Genomic DNA, 26,027 nt, shown 5'->3' with positions numbered 1-26,027 from the left:
GTGTCTTCTGCAAATTTAATCACCTCACTCGTTGTTCCAATTTCCAGATCATTTATAAATAAGTTAAATAGCATCAGTCCCAGTACAGACCCCTGTGGCACTTCACTGTTTACTCTCCTCCAAGGTATAGGCGGAATAGAAGTCCATTGAGAAAAATGACCATTTAACCCTACCCTCTGTTTTCTATCCGATAACCAATTCCTAATCCAGAACTGAACTTTGCCACCTATCCCATGACTCTTTAATTTTCTCAGGAGCATCTCGTGAGGAACTTTATCAAAAGCTTTCTGAAAATCTAGAAACACTATATCAACCAGCTCACCTTTATCCACATGTTTATTTACACCTTCAAAGGAGTCAAGCAAATTGGTGAGGCAAGATCTCCCTCAGCTGAACCCATGCTGACTCCGTCTCATTAAATCATGTTTGTGTACGTGTTCCACAGTTTTATTTTTATCATTTCTACCATTTTGCCCGGCAGTGAACGTTTTACAGCGACTGTCCTCTAGGTTGTTTCATGTCTAATTAAATCTGAAGTCCATGTGCTCCTGTAATGATCACTTTTTAAAGAAGTCTGAAACCTCAAGCGCTGTTCAATTCAGTAACAGATAATTACGGAAGGAGACACAATACCTCTGTGAAGAGCTGTTGGCTAGGAAATAATTACTGTCTGCTGAAAATGTTCTGTTTGTTTCATGACTTGTGAAGATGTACATTTAATTATCATTAAACTCTCATTTTGCAGGTCCATGAGATCTTCGAGTGTCAGGAATGTGACAAGAAATTTATTTCGCCTAACCAGCTCAAGCGTCATACCATCACACACTCAGGTAAACGTACCCGATTAACTTCATGAAGGCTGTTGAAAAGTTCCAGTTTTAAACTTTTCATTTGGTAATTATGTACCGAACACTGCCCTAAGCCAGAAGTCAGTATCACCCCCTCTTACACTACAGGTTGTTTGACCTATTTTTTTTTTTTTTAATCTTTATTCATTTTTAAACTTATAATAAGTGTGATAGCATATCCATACAAATAACCATAAATATATCACTTAATAATCAACAATGATACATATAATATTCTCTTATCTCCCCCCCTCCCCACCCTTATCTATCATATAATCAATACTTATGCAACATGTAACAATAAAAATTCCCTTCCTCCCACCCCATAATTGAACTTGTAAATTTAAGAGAAACAAGATTTTTCTAATCATTACAATACTTTGTTAATGGCTCCCAAATATCTTGAAATTTCCTGAAACAACCCTGTTGTATTGCAATTTATAAATTTATAAATCTCTCCATTTTATAAATATGACATAAGGAGTTCCACCAAAAATCATAATTTAATCTGTTCCAATTTTTCCAATTATACGTAATTTGTTGAATGGCAACCCCAGTCATTATAAGTAATATTTTGTTATTATTTGATGATATCTGACTTTTTGCTCTCATTGCCATACCAAACAGCACAGTATCATATGATAATGCCACAGGGTTATCTAATAAACAGTTAATTTGGTCCCAAATTGATTTCCAAAAATTCATAATGAATGGACAATAGAATAATAAATGATCTAAAGTCCCTGCTTCAAGATGACAGTGCCAACATTCATTAGACTTAGAGCTATCCAGTTTTTGTAAACGAACAGGGGTCCATAAAGCTCTATGTAACAGAAAAAACCAAGTTTGTCTCATGGATGCCGACACTGTACATCTCATCCTCCAAGACCAAATTCGTGGCCATTGAGACGCATTAATTTGATGCTTCATCTCAATGCTCCAAATGTCTCTCAGACCTGTATTTGTTTTTTTCTTAATAAGTCCAGTTAATAATTTATACCACTGAGCGGCCTGGTGACCCAAGAAGTCATAGAAACATAGAAACATAGAAATTGACGGCAGAAAAGGGCTATAGCCCATCGAGTCTGCCCATACCAATGACCCACTCCCTGATTCTTACTCTCTTAGAGATCCCACATGAATATCCCATTTCCTCTTGAAATCTAACACGCTGCTGGCCTCAATCACCCGCTGAGGCAGCTCGTTCCAATGATCGACCACCCTTTCGGTGAAGAAGTACTTCCTAGCATCACCCTGAAATTTCCCTCCCCTGATTTTCAGCGAGTGTCCTCTGGTTACCGAGGGCCCCGTAAGACTGAAGATATCATCTTTCACCACTATACGCCCAGTAATATACTTAAAGGTTTCAATCATGTCTCCTCTCTGTCTTCGCTCCTCCAATGAGTACATCCGCAGTTTTTTTAACCTTTCTTCATACGTGAGATCCCTGAGCCCCAAAACCATCCTGGTAGCCATTCGCTGAACCGACTCAATTCTCAACACATCTTTTCGGTAGTGTGGTCTCCAGAATTGAACACAATACTCGAGATGAGGTCTCACCATGGATCTGTACAGTGGCATTATTACTTCAGGTTTTCTGCTGACAAAACCCCTACGGATACAGCCCATCATTTGTCTTGCCTTGGATGAAGCCTTCTCTACCTGATTGGCAGCCTTCATATCGTCGCTAATGATCACTCCTAAATCACGTTCCATCGTGGTCCTGGACAAGGTTTCACCATTTAGTGTGTAAGTTCTGTGTGGATTTTTTTTGCCTAGATGCATTATTTTACATTTTTTAGCATTGAAGCCTAGCTGCCAAGTTGATGACCACTGCTCGAGCTGTCTTAGGTCCTGCGTCATAAAGTCAGGCACACTGCTTTTGCCAACTATGTTGCATAGTTTGGCATCGTCGGCAAACAGTGATACTTTTCCTCTAAGTCCTTGGGTCAAATCTCCTATGAATAAATTGAATAGAATCGGCCCTAAGACGGAGCCCTGAGGTACTCCACTCAAAACTGCTGACATTTTGGAGGGGGTACCGTTTACCATCACCCTTTGAAGCCTACCATCTAGCCAATCCTTTACCCATGTAGTGAATGTATCCCCTAATCCCATTGATTTTAGTTTGTTCAACAGCCTGCGGTGTGGGACGCTATCAAAAGCTTTGCTGAAGTCCAAATATATCACGTCAAGGGACTCACCGGCATCCAGATGATTGGTCACCCAATCAAAGAAGTCAATCAGATTAGATTGGCAGGACCTTCCCCTGGTAAATCCGTGTTGATGTGGATCACGTAAACTTTCTTCGTCTAGAATTTTGTCAAGTTCCTGTTTGATCAGTGTTTCCATGAGTTTGCACACTATGGATGTAAGACTCACCGGTCTGTAATTTCCTGTCTCTGTTCTGCATCCCTTTTTGTGGAGTGGAATTACGTTAGCTGTTTTCCAGTCTAGGGGTACTTTTCCCGTGCGCATGGAAAGATTGAAGAGTACGGATAGTGGTTCAGCCAGAACTTCACTCAGCTCTCTGAGTACCCTGGGGTGTAGATTGTCTGGCCCCATGGCTTTGTCAACTTTGAGTCTTGAAAGTTCGTGGTAGACGCTACTAGGTGTAAACTCGTAATCGCGAAACAGATCATTTTGGCTGTCTCTTATTTGTAGTTGTGGACCATTTCCCGGTGCTTCACAGGTGAATACTGAGCAGAAGTATTCGTTTAGCAGTTCTGCCTTGGTAGTATCAGATTCTGCGTAGTTTCCATCTGATTGCCTAAGGCGTTCTATTCCATTTTTGTTTCTCTTCCTGTCGCTAATGTACCTAAAGAAGGATTTGTCCCCTTTCTTAATGCTTCGTGCTAGATCTTCCTCTGTTTGAAGTTTGTCTGTCTGTCTGAAAACATAGGAACTCCAGACTATATTGATCATTAAGGTTTTTCCAGTCAGGGAACCCCACCTGAATGGCATGCTTCAGTTGCAACCATCTAAAACTTTCTGATTTAGTAAGGCCATATTTGTGCTGCAACTGTGAAAATTCAAGCATTTTACCATTAGAAATAACATCCTCTAATATACGTATTCCTGCTATCATCCAATGCTTCCAGACAAGTCTTTCTCCACCAATTTGAATCTTGGAGTTCACCCAAATAGAAATAGGCTCATCATCTAATATAATAAAATGCTAGGCCGCGCATGCGCACTAAAAAAAACGTGTTCCCTGATCCGTCCCGAAAACACGAGTGCGCATGCGCGCGTTTTACGTCATCACCTACTCTCCACCTTGCGCCACCAATCACTGTCATCACCTGCTCTCTACCTCGCGCCACCGATCACTCCTCCTGCACTATGCCACGCCAGGCATGTCCGCAACCGGCCTCGAGCTCCTGGGGGCCGGCGGCGTGAGCCGCCCGGCAGTGCAGTGCTGAGGTCCCGCCTCCGCCCTACACGGCGCTGCCAGACCCGGCCATACACTGAGATCTGTGATCGGGTTGCCATGGAAACCCCGCCGCAGCCTCGCGGCTAGGTAGGGGGACAACAATCGCGCTTATGTTCAAGCCGCCGCCACGACTCCTCTCTCGAACCGCACCAGGATCGAGAGAGGAGCTGCGGCGGGGGCTTGAGCATAAGCGCCATTGTTGTCCCCCTACCTAGCAGGCGGCCTTCCTCACCCGGCCCCACCGTTCCTTCCCTTCAGTTCAGCTCCGCCTATGTTAAAAGGAGCTGCTTTGAAATTGGAGCCCTGCCGCCATCGTAACACGTTCCCTTTGCCGCGGTCCCATATGTCAGAGAAGGAGCGGGACCAAGGCAGAGGGGAATGTGCTACGGCAGTGGCAGGCCTCCGATTTCGACGCGGCTCCTTTTAACATTGGTGGAGCTGCACTGCACTTGATGGAGGGAGGGAAGGAAAGGTAGTTGTGCGCTGTTGAGCCCCTCTTTGCCCTCAGACCCTCTCCTAACTGCTCCCTCCTGTCTCAGACCACTGGGGGGAGGTGCCTGTCTTCAGCTGCCGGGATGGAGGGAGGGAAGAAGAAAGAAGGGGCCCTGGCAAGCGAGTTATCAAAAGCCAACCATAGCCTGGGACCCCTACATGATATGAATAATGACCAGACAACAAAAGGTAAGAAAAATAATTTTATTTTCTGTTTTGTGATTACAATATGTCAGATTTGAAATGTGTCTTGAGGGAGGCTGCTGCCACGGCTTTGGACAGAGGGGTACCATTTTCGTGGGAGCCGGTCTTCGGAGAGGCTTGGGACGTGGGGACGGATGCAGGAGGGGCTGCCGCTGCGAAGGGCTTTGGTGGGGGAGCCAGCCAGACCGCAAGTGTGGGGACGTTGTAAGCGCGGATTGGTCAAGGAGCCGCCGCTGCTGAGGCTTTGAAATTGCTCTCCCACCGTCACTCCCTCCCGCCCCGGCTCTGCCTCTGCCCCTGCCCAAGTTCAAAAGCAGGAGACATCTAGCACCCGTTAATCTAACGGGCTTAAACACTAGTCTACTATAATAAAACGCTAAGCGTGCATGCGCACTCTTACCTCTGTGATCCGTAGGTCCGTGGCCGGCAGGAGAGCGCATGTGCGCTTCGATTCCCCCCTCAGTCACTGTAAGGCAGCACTCACTGTAAGGCAGTTCGTCGTCATCGCCCCCCCTCCCCCCTGGGCGTACCCCTTCTCGGTGCACCCGAACCCCCGTTGACCCTCCCATCCAACCCTCCCACCGCGAGACGACCACAAACCTTCCGACTCCAGCAGCGTTCGCAGTACTCTAAACACGCTGCTTCATGGCCTTCTACTGCCCTGATTTCCTCTGCCGCGTCCCTGATGACATCGAGACAGACGCGGCAGAGGAAATCACGGGCAGTAGAAGGCCGTGAAGCAGCGTGTTTAGAGTGCTGTGGATGCTGCTGGAGCCGGGAGGTTTGTAGGTTGTCTCGCGGTGGGAGGGTCGGATGGGAGGATCAGTGGGGTCGGCTGCATGGCGGCGGTGGGGGGGAGATGGAAACATGCTACTCAACGGTTCTACTGCACAGGGGGATGGGAGGGAGGGATAGAAAAATGCCAGGTTCTACTGTACGAGGGGATGGGGGGAGTAGAAATGGAAAGATGCTGCTCAAGGGTTCTACTGCATGGGGGAATGGAGGGAGGGAGGCAGGCAGGCAGGCAGGCTTCGGAGGGCGGGGGTGGGACAAAGTCTGGAAGGCAGTGAGGAGGGACATAGGAAGGAAGCACTGGGGGCCCCAAGGACATAGGAAGGAGAACTAAGGCACTAAGGACATAGGAAGGGGAACTGAGGGCACTAAGGACATAGGAGGCACTGAGGACACAGGACAGAGGCACTGGGGGCACTAAGGACATGAGAAGGAGACACTGGAGGCACTAAGGACGTAGGAAGGGGTACTAAGGACATAGGAGGCACTGAGGGCACTAAGGACATAGAAAGGAGGCACTGAGGACACTTAAGGACATAGGATGGGACACTATGGACATAGGAAGGGGGCCACGGAGAGACAGGCAGGCATAGCGCAACAGAGAAATACAGGCAGGCAGGGGGCCAGGGAGACAGAGACTGAAAGAATGACAGACAGACAGACAGCGTCCAAGGAGAGAGAGACAAAGGAAAAAAAACCAGACAAACAGACATCTACTCTAGCACCCGTTAATGTAACGGGCTTAAACACTAGTTTTGGGGATAAATATTTCTAAGCATATAACCCTGCATTTTACATACTAAAGTAGGCTCTTTTATAATTTGTTTACGGGAGGGAGGGAGCTATATAATGCCACATTTACAGAATAATTGTTTAGGTGTTCCTGGTGGTAGAGTTTAGGTGGAAGTGGTGAACTTAGGTATAGGACAAACTGAAGGTCTGGCATCCAGTGATCACTGCATGGTACGATTTAATATCAAGATGGGTATAGAGAAGCTCATTCAAAAGGAAAGATTTTAGACTTTAAAAAAACTAACTTTGTTCGGATGGGGGTTTATGTTAAGGAATTATTGTCTGGATGGGAATGTCTGGAAGGAGTGGAAATGCGGTGGGCAAAACTGAAAGGAGCAATTGTGAGGCAAGTAAGTAAAAGTAAGAGGAAAAGAAGGCTGCTTTTGGTTCTCTAAAGTAGTAGCTGAGAAGGTAAGGAATAAGAGGTTAGCTTTCATAAACTACAAAAGATCGCAGAAAGAGGAAGACAGGCAAAAATATCTGGAAAAGTTGTCAGGAAAGCAAAGATGCAAATGGAAGAAAAAATAGCTGACATGGTAAAACAGGGAAACAAGACATTTTTTAGATATATTAGTGATAGGAAGAAGTGCAAAAGTGGCTTTGTGAAACTCAAAGGTGAAGGGGAGGAATATGTAGAAGCTGATAAAGAAAAGGCCGAATTGCTTAATAGATATTTCTGTTCTGTGTTCACGGGCTGAAGCGCCAGGAGCGGGACATCAGAAGACAAATGTGAATAGGGATGGAGGAGTAATAGACCCTGATCGATTTTCAAAGAGGGTTGTGTTCGTGAGGAGCTAGCTAAAATAAAGGTAGATAAAGCGATAGGGCTGGATGGTGTACATCTGCTGAAGGAACTTAGGAAAGTTCTGGTAGCTCGGCTGACTGACCTTTTCAATGCGTCTCTAGAGTCGGGAGTGGTACCAGAGGATTGGAGAAGGGCAGATGTGGTCCCTCTGCACAAAAGTGGAAGTAAGGAAGAAGTAGGGAATTACAGGCCGGTAAGTCTGACTTCTATGGTAAGCAAATTAATGGAAACACTTTTAAAACAGAGAATAGTCAAGTTTCTGGAATCCTGTGGATTACAGGACCGGAGGCAACATGGATTCACTAGAGGTAGGTCTTGTCAGACAAATCTGATCAATTTCTTTGACTGGGTGACCAGAGGATTGGATAGAGGATGTGCGCTAGATGTATTTAGATTTTAGCAAAGCCTTTGACAGTGTTCCACACAGACATCTGATAAATAAACTGAGTGCCCTCAGGATGGGTCCCAAAGTGTCGGGCTGGGTCAAGAACTGGTTGAGTGGAAGGTGACAGAGGGTAGTGATCAATGGAGATCGCTCTGAGGAAAGGGATGTTGCTAGTGGTGTGCCTCAAGGTTCTGTTCTTGGGCATGTTCTTTTTAACATTTTTTAAAAATGATATTGCTGAAGGGTTGTCGGTTATGTTTGCCTCTTTGTGGATGATACCAAAATCTGCAATAGAGTGGACATGCCGGATGGTGTGAATAACATGAAGAAAGACCTGGCGAAGCTTGAAGAATGGTCTGAAATTTGGCAACTAAAATTTAATGCTAAGAAATGCAAGGTTATGCATTTGGGCTGCAAAAACCAGAGGGAACGGTACAGTTTAGGGGGTGGAGAACTTATGTGCACGACGGAAGAGCGGGACTTGAGTGTTATTGTATATGATGATCTTAAGGTGGCCAAACAGGTTGAAAAGGTGACAGCGAAAGCTAGAAGGATGCTACGTTGCATAGGGAGAGTAATGGCCAGTAGGTAAAAGGAGGTATTGATGCCCCTGTATAAGACTTTGGCGAGACCTCGTTTAGATTATTGTGTACAATTCTGGAGGTCACACCTTCAAAACGATATAAAAAGGATGGGGTCGGACCAGAGGAAGACTACAAAAATGGTGTGTGGTCTTCATGATGAGGTGTATGGGGACAGACTTAAAGATCTCAATCTGTATACTTTGGAGGAAAGGCAGGAGAGGGGAGATATGATAGAGATGTTTAAATACCTAGTAATGTAAATGTGCATGAGTCGAGTCTCTTTCATTTGAAATGAAGTTTTGGAATGAGAGGGCACAGGATAAAGTTAAGAGGTGATAGGCTCCGGAGTAATCTGAGGAAATACTTTTTTACGGAAAGCGTGGTAGATGAGTGGAACAGTCTTCCGGAAGAGGTGGTGGAAACAGAGACTGTGTCTGAATTCAAAAGGGCCTGGGATAGGCTTGTGGGATGTCTCGGAGAGAGAAAGAGATAATGGTTACTGCGGATGGGCAGACTAGATGGGCCATTTGGCCTTTATCTGCCGTCATGTTTGTAAGCCCAGTGTCCTGTTTCCAACAGTGACCAACCCAGGTCCCAAGTACCAGAAAGAAAACCCAAAGAGCACCAACATTTCAGAGCTGAGATTGTGAAGTCATAGTGCCTCATTCCACCAATGCCTAAAAGCCAACCTTATCAGGGATGTCATAGTGGCTTCATTGTCCTATACTTGGCTCACATTAGAACATAAGAATTGCTATACTGAGACAGACTGAAGGTCCATCAAGCCCAGTGTCCTGTTTCCAACAGTGACCAAGCTTGATCCCAAGGACTAAAACAGATTTTATGCTGCTTATCCTAGGAATAAGCAATGGATTTCCCCAAGCCATCTCCATAATGGCCTATGGATTTCTCTTTTAGGAAATTATCCAAACCTTTTTTTAAACCTTGCTAATTTGGGTAGAGTGGGTTTTGGAGTGCTCACCATAAGGGGCTTATGGTAAGATGTGTACCTGTGACCCTTTAGGTGAAGTTCACCTAAAGAAAAGGAAGCCGATATGGTTCTCCAACCTAGTGGCTGAGAAAATAAAGGCGAAAGAGTTGGCGTTCATGAAATATAAAAAAACCCAAGAAGAGGAGAGCAGAAAGGACTACAGGGTGAAACTGAAAGAAGCCAAGAGAGAGATACGTTTGGTGAAGGCACAGGCGGAAGAACAAATGGCTAAAAAATGTAAAAAAGGGAGATAAAAATTTTTTCAGATATATTAGTGAAAGGAGGAAGATAAAAAATGGAATTGCTAGGCTAAAAGATGCTGGGAACAAATATGTGGAGAGTGATGAGGAGAAAGCAAATGTGCTAAACAAATACTTCTGTTCTGTGTTCACAGAAGAAAATCCTGGAGAAGGACCGAGATTGTATGGCAAAGTTACACGAGAAAATGGAGTAGATTCTGCGCCGTTCACGGAGGAGGGTGTTTATGAGCAACTTGAAAAACTGAAGGTGGACAAAGCGATGGGACCAGACGGGATCCATCCCAGGATACTAAGGGAGCTCAGAGAGGTTCTGGCGAGTCCTATTAAAGACTTGTTCAACAAATCTCTGGAGACGGGAGTGATTCCTGGGGATTGGAGGAGAGCGGATGTGGTCCCTATTCACAAAAGTGGTCACAGGGATGAAGCAGGAAACTACAGGCCGGTGAGCCTCACTTCAGTTGTTGGAAAAATAATGGAAGTGTTGCTGAAAGAAAGGATAGTGTACTTCCTTGAATCTAATGGGTTACAGGATCCGAGGCAACATGGCTTTACAAAAGGTAAATCGTGCCAAACGAACCTGATTGAATTTTTTGATTGGGTGACCAGAGAGCTGGATCGAGGACATATGCTAGATGTAATTTACTTGGATTTCAGCAAAGCCTTTGATACAATTCCTCATAGGAGGCTGTTGAACAAACTTGAAGGGCTGAAGTTAGGACCCAAAGTGGTGAACTGGGTCAGAAACTGGCTGTCGGACAGACGCCAGAGGGTGGTGGTTAATGGAAGTCGCTCGGAGGAAGGAAAGGTGAGTAGTGGAGTCCCTCAGGGTTTGGTGCTGAGGCCGATCCTGTTCAATATGTTTGTGAGTGACATTGCTGAAGGGTTAGAAGGAAAAGTGTGCCTTTTTGCAGATGATACCAAGATTTGTAACAGAGTAGACACCGAAGAGGGAGTGGAGAATATGAAAAAGGATCTGCAAAAGTTAGAGGAATGGTCTAATACCTGGCAACTAAAATTCAATGCAAAGAAATGCAGAGTAATGCATTTGGGGATTAATAATAGGAAGGAACCGTATATGCTGGGAGGAGAGAAGCTGTTATCCCAGGACAAGCAGGCAGCATATTCTTGACTGATGGATGACGGCACCGACGGAGCCCCGGTACGGACAATTTTAGAGTGATTGCACTCTAAGAACTTGGAAAGTTCCAGTAGGCCGCACCGCGCACACGCGAGTGCCTTCCCGCCCGACAGAGGCGCACGGTCCCCAGTTTCTTAGTTTCCGCGGAGCTAAGAAGTCGCATTTTTCAACGGCTGTTGAAAACTTTTCTTATTCGCCTTCCCGCTCGCGAAACCTTTTTGGAAAAATTTTTTCCTTTCTTTCTTTTCTTTTTTCTTAAAAAAAAAAAAAAAAAACGAGTATTTTTCGTTATTTTTCTTCATTTCGGTTTTGCCCCGGCGGGGCCTGCTGCCACCATCGAGGCCTCGGCCTTCGATTTGGCAGAAGCCGTTTTTACTTTCATGCCCCCCCAGCCAGGTTTTAAAAAGTGCCAGCGGTGTGCACGACCTATATTCCTCACGGACCCGCACAACTGGTGCTTACAGTGCCTAGGTCCTGAGCATCAGGCTTCCACCTGCACCCGCTGTGCCACGTTAAAAAAACATACCTTAAAAAATCGCCAGATACAGCAGCGCTTGCTTTTCGGTGCCGATATGTCCGATCCTGCGGCATCGACGCAGGCGTCGGCCCCATCTCAGTCGGCACCCACTTCGTCGACACCGCGCGATACCGCGCCGGCATCGCAACACCCAGGTAAGCCGGCTAAGAAGCCTTCCCCGCTGGAGCGTCCTCCGGTGTCGATTGCAGAGAGCCCAGTCCTGCCGACCGTGAGACGCCCGCTGAAGCGCTCCGCCCCTATCGAGGTGAGTCCCTCGACCTCGGGCTCCTCATCTCCGGGGCGTCGAGCGGCACCACAGGTACCGCAAAAGAAAAAGGCGGTACCGGTGCCTTCTTTGGATGAGCGCATTGCAGCCGTCCTACAGGTGCAGCTCAAGGAGCAGTTACAGCAACTCCTTCCTGCTCTATTGGCACCGAGCCTTCCGGTCCCGGTCCGGTCTGAGCCACCGGTACCGGCAGTGGAGCAGCCTCTATTGTCTACGTCCACTGCTTCGGTACCGGTCCACTCTGCCTCATCGATATCGATGCCAATCCTCGCACTGGAACCGAGGGCCCAGCATCAATCGGTGCAGACTTCGGCACCGTTACAGTCGGTAACATCTCCCGGTACCGTATCTATGCGGTCTGGTAAGTCGGCATGCAAATCCCGACACCTAGAACCCTCTACTCCGGAGTCGCGAGACCGTAGCTCCCATATTAGGGACCCTGATCTGTGGGGTGACTCCGAAGAGCCTTTTCTTTCTGAGGGTGAGTGTTCCTCGGATGAGGATGATCCTGCTGTTCCTGATCCATCCTCTAAACATGATTCTACGTCTTTCACTTCTTTCCTGAAGGACATGTGTGAATCTCTTTCCATTCCTTTGGAGGCTGAGTTTAAAAAATCCAAGGCCTTTCTTGATGCCCTTGACTTCGATCAGCCTCCAAAGGAATTTTTGAAACTCCCTCTTCATGACATCTTGAGGGAAACTTTCTATAAGAACCTAGAGACTCCTTTGACCATCCCAGGAGCTCCCCGTAAATTAGATTCATTATATAAAATAATCCCTATTCCTGGATTCGATAAGCCACAGCTTCCACATGAATCTCTGCTTGTGGAATCTACACTTAAGAAGTCCACAGGAGCTAGTGTATATGCTTCTGTCCCTCCTGGCAGAGAGGGCAAAGCCATGGACAAATTCGGTAAAAGGTTATACCAGAATGCAATGTTAGCTAATAGATCTGGTAATTATGCTTTTCACTTTTCTTTTTATCTTAAGCATCTCCTTACCACCATGGCTTCCTTTGAAAAGTACCTTCCTGAGCGGAAACGACAGGCTTTCCACCACTGCTCGTCTTCTCTTTTCCAACTCCGAAAATTTATGGTAAGATCAATTTATGACACGTTTGAACTTACCTCTAGAGCCACGGCCATTTCTGTGGCCATGCGCCGCCTTGCCTGACTTAGAGTATCCGAGCTTGATGTCAACCATCAAGATCGGTTGGCTAATGCCCCATGCCTGGGGGATGAGCTCTTTGGGGAATCCATGGACTCGACTACCCAAAAGCTCTCCGCCCATGAGACTCGCTGGGATACTCTGCTCAAAACAAAAAAGAAGGCTCCACCGGCACGGCCTTTCAGACAGCAGTCGGCCTATCAACGCCGTTATGTAGCTCGTCCATTGCCATCAGCTCCCCAGCAACCTAGGCGTCAACGTCAGCAACAACGACAGACTCCTAGGCCACCGCAACAGCAACCTGTGAAGCCACCTCCACAGCAAAAATCTACGCAACCCTTTTGACTTGATTCTCCAGGGCATAGCCAGCATCCAAACATCTACCCACCTACCTCAACCTATAGGTGGCCGTCTCACTTTTTTCCTCAGCCGGTGGGAAGTTATCACTTCGGACCAGTGGGTCCTCAACATCATCCACCACGGCTACTCTCTCAACTTTCAGACCCTTCCTGCACAAAGTCTGCCAAGAGAGTCTGCTTTGAACACTCCTCAGTCTTCCCTCCTTCTCCAGGAGGTTCAATCCCTCCTCCTTTTGAACGCCATAGAGGAAGTTCCTCTAGATCAAAAGGGACAGGGATTCTACTCCCGTTACTTTCTAGTCCCCAAAAAAACAGGAGATCTCAGGCCAATTCTAGATCTTCGCGATCTCAACAAATGCTTAGTCAAAGAAAAATTCAAGATGCTTTCTTTAGCCACCCTTTATCCTTTTCTCAATCAAGACGACTGGCTATGCTCCCTCGATCTCAAAGAGGCATACACTCACATACCGGTCAATCTGACCTCCAGACAGTACCTCCGTTTCATGATCAATCACCGTCATTACCAATACAAGGTGCTGCACTTCGGCCTTGCCTCCTCTCCAAGAGTGTTCACCAAATGTCTGATTGTGGTGGCTGCCTTTCTACGCTCTCACCACCTTCAGGTCTTTCCTTACCTGGACGATTGGTTGATAAAGGCCAATTCATCTCAGACAGTACTCCTGGCCACCAACCAAACCATCCTGTTTCTCCAACTTCTGGGGTTCGAGATCAATCTACCCAAATCTCATCTCATCCCCACTCAGAGACTTCAATTCATTGGAGCGGTGCTGGACACAGTCCTCATGAGAGCGTTCCTGCCGTCCAACTGTCTTCACACTCTTCAATCTCTATGTCAGCAGGTACTTCCACAACATTCCATCTCTGCCAAACACATGATGATACTCTTGGGTCACATGGCCTCCACAGTTCATGTCACACCCTTCGCACGTCTTCACCTGCGCACTCCTCAATGGACACTAGCTACTCAGTGGTCCCAAGCGACGGATCCTTGCTCACGACACATATCTGTGACATCATCTCTTCGTCAGTCTCTACAATGGTGGTTGGTATACTCAAATCTATCCAGAGGTCTTCTGTTCCATCTACCTCCTCATCAACTTGTCATCACCACCGACGCCTCCCCTTATGCCTGGGGAGCTCATTTGAACGAATTCCAAACTCAAGGACTTTGGACAGCCCAGGAAAAGAAGCATCACATCAATTTCCTGGAACTCAGAGCGATGTTTTATGCCCTCAAGGCCTTCCAACATCTTCTCTTTCCTCAAGTCCTCCTGCTGTGCACAGACAATCAAGTTGCGATGTACTACATCAACAAGCAGGGTGGGACAGGCTCTCGCCTCTTGTGCCAGGAAGCCCAGAAGATTTGGGCTTGGGCCACAGATCACCAACTATTTCTGAAAGCTATCTACATTCAGGGAGAACAGAATTCTTTAGCGGACAAGCTCAGCAGAATTCTCCAGTCTCACGAGTGGACTCTCGATCCTTTAACTCTACAGTCCATCTTCGCTCAGTGGGGCACTCCTCAGATAGACCTCTTTGCAGCTCCTCACAATCACCAGCTGCCCCTATTCTGCTCCAGACTCTACTCTCCTCACCGTCTGGCAGCGGATGCATTTCTCCTCGATTGGTCCAATCTGTTCCTGTACGCTTTCCCTCCTCTGCCTCTCATGTTACGAACCTTGTTCAAGCTCAAGAGGGAAAGAGCCACCATGATTCTCATTGCTCCACGGTGGCCCAGACAACATTGGTTCTCCCTTCTACTTCAACTCAGTGCCAGGGAGCCTTTTCTTCTTCCGCTGTTTCCTTCTCTGCTTACGCAACATCAAGAGACCCTTCTGCATCCCAATCTTCCGTCTCTGCACCTGACAGCTTGGTTTCTCTCAGGCTGACTTCTCATGATACTTCTTTGTCTCAGCCCGTTCGTTCCATTCTGGATGCCTCCAGGAAACCGGCCACTCTGCAATGTTACCATCAGAAGTGGACACGATTTTCTTCCTGGTGTCTTCTTCATCAGCATGATCCCACTTCCCTTGCTGTGGAGACTTTGTTGGATTATCTACTTTCTTTGTCTGACTCTGGCCTCAAGTCTACTTCCATCAGAGTCCACCTCAGTGCTATTGCTGCTTTTCATGAGCCAATTCATGGAAAACTTCTCTCGGCTCATCCCTTGGTGTCCAGATTCATGCGGGGTCTTTTCAATGTGAAACCACCTCTCAGAGCCCCTCCTGTAATCTGGGATCTCAATGTGGTTCTTTCCGCCTTAATGAAGCCTCCATTTGAACCTTTGGCTACCGCTCCTTTCAAGTTTCTCACTTGGAAGGTACTTTTCCTTATTGCTCTTACCTCTGCCAGGAGGGTCAGTGAGCTCCATGCACTAGTTGCTGATCCACCTTTTACAGTCTTTCATCATGACAAGGTGGTTCTGCGTACACATCCAAAGTTTCTCCCTAAGGTTGTCTCGGAATTCCATCTCAACCAATCCATTGTTCTGCCTATCTTCTTTCCGAAACCTCACTCTCATTCTGGAGAACAGGCTCTGCATACTTTGGACTGTAAGCGGGCTCTAGCTTACTATTTAGAGCGTACTAAGCCCCACAGATCATCTCCCCAACTCTTTCTGTCCTTTGATCCGAATAAATTGGGACGTCCTGTTTCTAAACGTACGTTGTCAAATTGGCTTGCAGCGTGCATTTCATTTTGTTATGTTCAGTCCGGACTGACACTGGAAGGTTCTGTCACAGCCCATAGAGTTTGAGCTATGGCAGCATCTGTAGCTTTCCTCCGTTCCACTCCTATTGAGGAAATCTGCAAAGCTGCTACGTGGTCCTCAGTTCATACTTTTACATCTCATTATTGTCTGGATGCATTCTCCAGACGGGATGGACACTTCGGCCAATCTGTTTTGCAAAATTTGTTTTCCTAATGGCCAACCTTCCCTCCATCCCTCTTTTTGTTAGCTTGGAGGTCACCCATCAGTCAAGAATATGCTGCCTGCTTGTCCTGGGATAAAGCACAGTTACTTAAGTAAGGGAATTTTTAAGTACCTTCTTACTTCTCATTTATAATCTTAATGTATATTTTCTTCAAACCGCTTAGAACCTAACGGATGTAGCGGTATATAAGAAATAAATTACATTACATTACATTACATTACTTACTGTAACAGGTGTTATCCAGGGACAGCAGGCAGATATTCTTGCGTCCCACCCTCCTCCCCGGGTTGGCTTCTTAGCTGGCTTATCCTAACTGGGGACCGCGCGCCTCTGTCGGGCGGGAAGGCACTCGCGCGTGCGCGGTGCGGCCTACTAGAACTTTCCAAGTTCTTAGAATGCAATCACTCTAAAATTGTCCGTACCGGGGCTCCGTCGGTGCCGTCACCCATCAGTCAAGAATATCTGCCTGCTGTCCCTGGATAACACCTGTTACGGTAAGTAACTGTGCTATATGCAAGGACGGGGAGAGGGACCTTGGGGTGATAGTGTCCGAAGATCTAAAGGTGAAAAAACAGTGTGACAAGGCAGTGGCTGCTGCCAGAAGGATGCTGGGCTGTATAAAGAGAGGCATAGTCAGTAGAAGGAAGAAGGTGTTGATGCCCCTGTACAGGTCATTGGTGAGGCCCCACTTGGAGTATTGTGTTCAGTTTTGGAGACCGTATCTGGTGAAAGACGTAAGAAGACTTGAGGCGGTCCAGAGGAGGGCGACGAAAATGATAGGAGGCTTGCGCCAGAAGACATATGAGGAGAGACTGGAAGCCCTGAATATGTATACCCTAGAGGAAAGGAGAGACAGGGGAGATATGATTCAGACGTTCAAATACTTGAAGGGTATTAACGTAGAACAAAATCTTTTCCAGAGAAAGGAAAATGGTAAAACCAGAGGACATAATTTGAGGTTGAGGGGTGGTAGATTCAGGGGCAATGTTAGGAAATTCTACTTTACGGAGAGGGTGGTGGATGCCTGGAATGCGCTCCCGAAAGAGGTGGTGGAGAGTAAAACTGTGACTGAGTTCAAAGAAGCGTGGGATGAACACAGAAGATTTAGAATCAGAAAATAATATTAAAGATTGAACTAGGCCAGTTACTGGGCAGACTTGTACGGTCTGCGTCTGTGTATGGCCGTTTGGTGGAGGATGGGCAGGGGAGGGCTTCAATGGCTGGGAGGGTGTAGATGGGCTGGAGTAAGTCTTAACAGAGATTTTGGCAGTTGGAACCCAAGCACAGTACAGGGTAAAGCTTTGGATTCTTGCCCAGAAATAGCTAAGAAGAAAAAAAAAAAAAAAAAAAAATTGAATCAGGTTGGGCAGACTGGATGGACCATTCGGGTCTTTATCTGCCGTCATCTACTATGTTACTATGTCACCCCTCTGCTTTTTTAGGACGTTTGTGTGGCCACTGCAACAGACAGGGAAAAATGCTTCAGTACCTGAATAAATTCATGTAAACCATTCTGAGCTCCCTTGGGAGAACAGTAGAGAAAACTGAATAAATAAATAGTCCGTCTACTACAAATAGTGGCCCCTCCTACATCCTGATGACTGTTTTGAAGGGGGTTTTTGTTTTTTTAAATGGTTCAAAAAGATAGATGCATATCTTAAAAAAAGGCCATTTTTGAAAAAACAAGACAGATGTTTTGCAGTTTTGAAAATGGCTACGTTTGAATTCAAGAGAGAGAAAGATAATGGTTATTGAGGATGGGCCATTTGTCCTTTATCTGACATCATGTTTCTATGTTTGGTACTAGATTTTTGTGTGTCTTCCCCAAAACTTCATTTCAAAAATTCTTAGAGCAGGAAGGGAGAGTCGGATGACAGCGGGGGGAACCTTGATAATGCTTTGGCAAAGTATGTCGGATCCAGCCTTCCCAGGTCGCATTTATTAAATAAAGGGAACAACACAAAGATATGAAGTGAAATAATCTTATGAAGAAAAGTAAACATAGAACATCCATAATCTTAAATGAATTATATGCCACTGACGATTAAACACGTAAAGCTTGGTGTTTCTGAGGCCTGATTTGAACTATGTATGAAAATATTAACTCAAGTAATAAGCTGAATTGAACAACATTATCTTAGAGAGTACATAGGCTGAGTCCTTATTTGATAAGCATAAGGGTGCCTATTTTATGGGAAAAAAAGATTAAAATAAGTGGTTTATTTTTGATACGTCTGAAATTACTCGGTACTAAACAATTTTGAAAAAGTCTCTCTTTTGAGTAATAACTTTTTTCTCTGTGGCATCTAATTATTCCTCAAGACAATTCCTATATTGGGATCGATATTCAATGATTCAGCTGGCTGGAAATGGCTCCTGACTGGTTAAACTGTTGGTCTGGGGCTCCAAACTTCAGCACTTAAAAAGTTACTGCCACTGAATATCACCACTGACCGCTAAACTCAAAGCCGGCTCTTTAGTGAGCAGCGTGGGGGCTTATGCGGTCAAATTGGACTGCGTATCTTTATGTGGTATTGCTTAAGCAATTAAATGCTGAATAAGACAGAAACAGCTCTGTAAACCTGGATATTCAATGCTGAGTCACATCCTGTCACTGGCACTTAACATCTGAGAATAACACCAGTGGTGACCCTAAGAAAGAAATTGGCTGGTATCTTCATATTCCATTGCTTAACCTCCTTTAACCTGCAGGATGATGATGTTCTAATTGGTTTAGTTTTAATTAGGTTGTCTTAAGTCTTTTGTCTTCTTTCCTATATGAAGCAGGAAATGAAATGTTCTCACTTATTCTCTGCAGAAAAACGCCCTTACACTTGTGAAGTTTGCAGTAGGTCTTTCAAACGACTTGATCAAGTGACGGCACACAAAATCATTCATAGCGAAGAGAAGCCTTATCAGTGCAAGCTCTGTGGGAAGGCATTTGCTCACAGAAATGTTTACAAGAACCACAAGAAGGTAAAGCAATTCTGTATTTATGGCAAATCCAAAAAGCATGCGGAATAGACTTAGTAGATAAAGACGGGTAAGGAGAACGAGAGGGCACTCTCTAATATTAAAAGGGAATAGATTCCATACAAACGTAAGGAAGTTCTTCTTCACCCAGAGAGTGGTAGAAAACCGGAACGCTCTTCCAGATTCAAGACAAAGTTAGACAAGTTCCTGCTGAACCAAAATGTACGCAGGTAAGGCTAGTCTCAGTTAGGGCACTGGTCTTTGATCTAAGAGCCACCGCGTGAGTGGACCGCTGGGCACGATGGACCACTGGTCTGACCCAGCAGCGGTAATTCTTATGTTCTTAACCTGAAAAGTCACTAAATGTCCCCTAATGATAAGCCAATTATAAGCTGTTCAACACATACAGTATATTAGAGCTTGGGATTCTCTCAGTATTATATCCCCGCTCATGTATGTATACTCAATTTAAGTGTACATTAATCACCTCAACATAGAAACATAGAAGATGACGGCAGATAAGGGCCATAGCCCATCAGGTCTGCCCACTCTACTGACCCACCCCCAAGTCTACTATCCTAGGGATCCCACGTCCACATTTGCCTTAGAACCTCAGCAACACCACTCCAGGCTCAAACAGTTCATAGCCTTAAGCTTGACATGTCATTGGTTCTTTTTTCAGAAGAGGCGCTTCATAATTCATAGTTCACCATAAATATCTTTAAATATTTTCAACCTTTACATTTTGGATTTAGCTATAAATTAACTTTACTTCGTGGTCACACGGATAGGGGTTATTCTGTCGACATGTTTCACCGTACGCTTTCTCAAGGCATAATCTCTGTGAACAAACTAAATATACATAAACAAACTCCCCTAACTCCTTCAAATTGTCCCACCAAAAGACTATTTTCCCGCCTTTCTCTTATGTCTTCCACCATGTCATCTGACCACTTTTCCCAGCATAAAGATGGTGGCAGCGTTCAATATACTAACTTAAATGCCCAATGCGAACCACCAGTGGACTACTACGTCATCCTTTCAAGTAGCCGCGGGTGGAACGTGGAGGTCTACCTTGCATTCTCGACCCCCCATTCCCGTAGTAGTCAGCTGGCGGCTCGTGTTGGGTCCTTAAGTTAGTATATTGAACGCTGGGAAAAGTGGAAAAGCCACTGCTTGCCCTGGATCGGTAGCATGGACTGTTGCTACTCTTTGGGTTATGGCCAGGTATTAGTGACCTGGATTGGCCACTGTGAGAACAGTCTACTGGGCTTGATGGTCTGACCCAGTAAGGTTATTCTCATGTTCTTTCCTTATCTAGTAGGAAAATGGTAGAATTCTCTCCCAAATCAATTAAGAATTTCCCCTTCTTACAAAAACCTCCTTATTCACGAAATATCTAACATAAACAAAATCACACCTTTAGCAGAGGATGAAACTACATAATATAATACCTCGCTCTCCCATATCATGATATCTTGATCCCCATGAAAGTTTGGAATCCCTATGCATGCACCGAATGTAATAATATAACTCCTGGATATGACCAATTAGAGCTCCGCATGGGGAATATTAGCAATCTACAAATACTAATGTAATGTAATAAAGTAATAATCTTTTAAAAAAACCGATTTTATATTTTGGGTTTGGCAGTGAAAAGAGTGAAGTTACAGATCTTCCTCTATTTCAGCTTAGAGGAACTTAGGAAGTGTTTTCTTTAGTGGCATTAAAACGATGCATTTCATTCCACGGTCAGAAGAAACTCTACCCAGGCTATGAAAACAGCAAAGAGATGAGCTGCTTGTGTTGATTTAGGCCCAAATGTACAGGGTCTGACTCCTGCACAAGCCTGCCATTATTCTAACTCTGGGTTAGATGCTGAAGCGTGGCCGGCAGCTCCAGAATTACAAGCCTGGAAAAAATGAAAGGGCTGGTTTCCTGCCCAGGCTTTGGGGCTCTGCTCTTAATGAAAATGATCCTTTTCCTAGCTCTCCTCCTCTCGTATTGGCATGGGATTTTCTGCGCCATGTCTCCTGCTTGCAGTGCTGAATCACGTGAAAGTAAAAAAGAATCCCTGCTTAGGGGCTGTCAGGGCAGATATTATCTCAGGGTTTTTGATCACAACATGGATGCAGTTACAGAAAAAAGGCACCGGTTACTTCCAGCAGTGTTAACATGCCCACCCCTTAAAAAAAAAGATTGTGGGAGGGGGAGAAAAGAGTTGATTAGCCAAAGAATGTTCTTCCCAGTGAGTAAAGTTAATACGACTCAGGAATGAAGCAAATCTCCGAGGGCATGCTGGTTTCTACTTCTGAATCTATTACATGACATTCCATTAATGACTTTGATTCCACCAAGGCGGATTACATAAGAGGTTACAGAGTAGAGCGGGTTGCTTCGGGGGATTGAAGTTTGTCTAGCAGGGTTTTTATTTCTTTTCTGGTGTCGCGATCAGTAGCTTGGAGAGCTGGTGATCCTGGCTGTGCCAACCATGATGAGCCGTATGCGTGCAGCAGCGAGAACACGTACCGTGCTTGAACTCCCCAGTTGCTTCTCTCTCTTGTGCTATGAGCCACATAGTTTGGCCTTCGTTTAACTACTACTTAATATTTCTATAGTGCTGACAGGCGTACGCAGTGCTGTACGGTCAACATGGTCCCTGCTCAGAAGAGCTTACAATTGAATTAGACTCTTTAATGCTCGTTGAGATCCAGCAAACAATACATAGAAATACCCCCTGCCCCAAGTACATGGTAAGTGGGTAATATTCACGTGATCAATGCAGAAACTGTTTGGAGCTGAGGCTGGGGGGTAGAGATCTTATGTGGGCAATGCTCCCCATGTTCTCAACCCACCAGACAGAGAAAGTGAGAGACTGAAGCAAAACTCTGTTGTTGGTTTCTCATTCCTGGACATTGGATTTGAGGAGAGACCATAGCACAGCGTTGACCGATCTTTCTTTACCCACAGAAGTATGTGACCCCCATACGGTGTAGGACAGTGACATCCTATGAGGTTTGTGCTCAGGTTGTGACACCAAACACAGGTTTCGTGACCAGGGCTGGATTAATGAATAGGCCCAGTAGGTATGTGCCTAGGGCCCGAAATGGTCAGGGGGGCCCGCTGAAGGAGAACACTGAAAAATTTTTTTTTTTAAATGGCGATGGGCCCCCACCCAGCATTGATTGTCAACACTGCCCCCCCCCTCGATCATAAACACCGGGCCCCCCCTCAATAGGCAGCACTGAGCCCCCCCCATTGACAGAATCAGGGCCTGCGACTGCCCTCTCTCGCCCACCGCTACTGAAGCCTGTAAACAAATTTAACATACGTCACAGGGCTCTTAACAGTGCACCTGACGCTGCCAGATTCCCTCCTCCTCCTCCATAAACAAAATGGGAAGTTACGTCATGAGAGGGAGGAAGGAGGAGGGAAGCCGCACACGCACATGCACTGTTTGAGCCCCGCAGCATGTGCTAAATTTGTTTACAGGCTTCGACAGCAGCGGGAGAGAGAGAGCACAGAGAAGTAAATGAGTTGAAGTCAGCAGGCCTGGGGAGGGGCAGATGCTAGATGGAAGGGCAGTCAGGAAGAACAAGAAATGCGGTATGTTGGATCAGGGGATGAGAGGGAGGGAAAGAAGGGGAAATGTTGGACAAGGGCAGGAGGGGGGATTGGATCATAGGGTGACAGGGGGAGAGAACATCAGGAAAGAGAGCGGAAGCAATCTTGAACCCTGAGGGGGAGGCAAGAGAGAGGTGGTGAAATAATTGATTAGGGGGGGAGGGAAGAGAGATGGGATAGGAAGATAGTGAAGGAAAAAGGACAGGGAGATGTCAGGCCTAGAGAGACGGAGAGGAGATTCTGGGCTACAAGAATGGAGGGAGGGGATCTGCTGGAAATTGTGGAAATCATGGGAAAGACCAAGGGACAGGGGTGGCAAGGAGATGAATGAGAGGAAGATAGACTCTAGCCCCTCACCGCTGCTGCTTTCCAACATGTGGGGCCCTCACCTCACTACTGCTGCTGCTTTCCCACATGCTGGATGGGGGGGGCATATGCTGGATGGGGGGAAGAAGATAGAGTTAGTGAGATAGTGGAGGGGTGAAGGAAAAGGGTGGCAAGCTGTGAGTAGACACAGTGAAAAGAGGGAAACTGAGGACTGAATAGTAATAAAGAATTTAATTTAGACGGAGGCAGAAAATAAAGAAGGAAGACCAGAGAAGAAAAGGGAAGAGAGAGGAGAGTTGCCAGAAAACGGGGAAGGAGACAGATATCAGATCTGAGTGGAGGAAATGGCGAGATCCTAGCAAAAACGGTAGCAGAACGAGACTTGGGGGTAATCGTCAGTGAGGACATGAAGTCTGCCAATCAAGTGGAGCAGGCTTCGTCCAAGGCAAGACAAATCATGGGCTGCATACGAAGGGGTTTCGTCAGTCGTAAGGCGGAAGTCATTATGCCATTGTATAGATCCATGGTGAGGCCCCACCTGGAATACTGTGTGCAATTCTGGAGGCCGCATTATTGCAAGGATGTGCTGAGACTGGAGTCGTGCAAAGAATGGCCACCCGGATGGTCTCGGGACTCAAAGATCTACCATACGAAAAACGGCTTGACAAATTACAGCTATACTCGCTCGAGGAGCGCAGAGAGAGGGGGGACATGATCGAGACGTTCAAGTATCTTACGGGCCGCATCGAGGCGGAGGAAGATATCTTCTTTTTCAAGGGTCCCACGACAACAAGAGGGCATCCGTTGAAAATCAGGGGCGAGAAACTACGAGGTGACACCAGGAAATTCTTTTTCACTGAAAGAGTGGTTGATCGCTGGAATAGTCTTCCACTACAGGTGATTGAGGCCAGCAGCGTGCCTGATTTTAAGGCCAAATGGGATCGGCACATGGGATCTATTCACAGGGCAAAGGTAGGGGAGGGACATTAAGGTGGGCAGACTAGATGGGCCGTGGGCCCTTATCTGCCGTCTATTTCTATGTAAATGAGAGAGAGATGCAAAAACCACAGGGGGGAGATATTTTCTGGAAGGGGCAGACACTGGATGGAAAGAAGAGAATGACAAGAAAATGAGGAAAGCAGAAACCACATGAGAAAGGTAGAAAAAAATATTCTATTTTAAATTTTTTTTTTTTTGCTTCAGAATAAAGTAGTATTGGAGCTGTGTTGATAAGTGTTTAGAAATAGAAATGGTGATCCTTTTATTGGACTAATTTTAATACATGTTTGACTAACTTTCAGAGACCAAATTCTCCTTCCTCAGGTCAGGACAGAATACTGTAATTTGTTTGTTATTTCTCTTTTTTCAAATTTACATTTGTTATCTTTATATTTTGTTCAGTATTGGGGGATATGCACCACTGTTTCTTCACCCCCTAAACTGTACCGTTCCTTCGGTTTGTAGCACAACCCAGTATGCTGAAAGCTCTGCACTGCTCCAATGATCATAGAATTCCTATGATAGTCAGAACAGCGCAGAACATTCAGCCCGTCAGCCAGCGTTAGTTTGTGATTCCTTATTCCATACTGGGTGAGGGTGGTTCTGTGTCCTGTGTGTATGAAAGACATGGTTTTCTGATAGCGTTGACCAGCCTTGTTTGGTGAAATGGTTCCTGGGAGCACCTTGAATAAACCTGATTTGAATCTCCTTATTGTCTGCCGATCTTCTTTTGTTCCACGTTGGATTCTTTGGTGGACCGCTTGCCTTGTTGTTTTGTTACAAATTAACATACATGGAGTGGAACGTACCAGAGGAGTTACAGATTTGATGGTTTATACATGCATTTGAACACTTTTATATACGTATGGAAAGGGTTCTGAGTTAAAGTCCCGGGCAAGTAGGTGGGAAGGGAAGGAAGTGGGGTTTTGTTCAGAGATGTTTGGGGCTTGCATAGAACTAAAACTGTTTACTGGCACTGGTATGGGAATCTTTGTTGTTTGTTTTGAATTTTATAATAAAAGAAAAAAAAGAAATACAAGTGGAAATAAAGAAGAAAACAGGTAAATAAATGGGGGCGGGGTATGGGCAGGGCAGGGCTAGGGGGCCCAGTGTACTTGTGTGCCTAGAGACAAATTAGTCCTGCCCTGTTTGTGATCCCCATTTATGTGCCATGGTCAGCAAAAGGAACCTTGAATCGAAAAGGTCTGGTAGTGTCAGTTACAAGGGTAGAATCTTCAGGTGGGGAACACAAAGTATAGCACCAAAATTATATACAGGATGAGAAAGAACACAAAGTATAGCCCACCAGTGTAGTCCAGTTTGTCTTTGAAACACCTTCCTCCGACTACAAGAATCCATTTGGGCCTATCTCTTCCAAACTGGGACAATCGAATGGGGAAAGCAATCTGCCATTTTTTCAGTGAGACTGCATGGGCAGGAGCATCAGAGGATTGCTCCTGCCGCAACTCACACCACTAGACCACCAGTGACTGAGGTAGGTCCAGGGGAAGGTTTCAAGCCAGCTGACAGCTGGGACAGGACCCGATACCTCAACTCGGGGGAGGGAAGGATCGCTCCCATCCCAGCTTGGCTCACCACTGGACCTCCAGGATTTAAAGTGGACCTGAGGGAGTGGGTGGGCAGTACTTGAATAGAAACCCTCTGTTTATATTCGAGTAAACATTTTTCCTCTAAAAAAGGGGAAAATGTTACCTTGGTTTATATTCGAGTATATATGATAACCTGATGCAGTGTGACCTCCCCCCCCCAACACACACACAGTTAAACATTCCATGATAGTATAGTGGTCCTCCTAGGCACCCTTCAAACATTTCCCCTGGTAGTCTTAGTGGTGCCCCCACCCTCCTCCAAATTCATACCTCAGAGGAGGCGGGAGCGATGCCCACTTGCTCCCTGCCTCCAGTGCGGTCATCTTAAAAATGGCAAAGCCCTGCTGCACCAGGTGGAGTTTCTCTGCTATATAAGGCTAGGGCGTGTGGGCATCGCTTCTGTCAGATTTGAGGTATGAACTTGGAAGTAGTCAAGGAGGTGGAGAGGGGAAATATGAAGTCGGGGAGGGGAAGGTACACTAGATAC

General features: G+C 45.9%; 1 protein-coding gene across 5 annotated transcripts in view; it reads left to right on the top strand.

The window, feature by feature from the left end:
* Nucleotides 1-26,027, top strand: part of PRDM5 (PR/SET domain 5) — a 192,377-nt gene that overhangs the window by 84,089 nt on the left and 82,261 nt on the right. For all 5 annotated transcript variants that reach the window (XM_033938221.1, XM_033938203.1, XM_033938213.1 and 2 more), the window contains 2 exons: nt 746-830; nt 18,826-18,983. In XM_033938221.1, coding sequence (XP_033794112.1) covers nt 746-830; nt 18,826-18,983 — 243 coding nt within the window. The remainder of the gene's footprint in view (nt 1-745; nt 831-18,825; nt 18,984-26,027) is intronic.

This window comes from Geotrypetes seraphini, chromosome 1 (genome assembly GCF_902459505.1).
Source record: "Geotrypetes seraphini chromosome 1, aGeoSer1.1, whole genome shotgun sequence".
NCBI lineage: Eukaryota > Metazoa > Chordata > Amphibia > Gymnophiona > Dermophiidae > Geotrypetes > Geotrypetes seraphini.
This window is presented reverse-complemented; position numbering and strand designations above follow the sequence as displayed.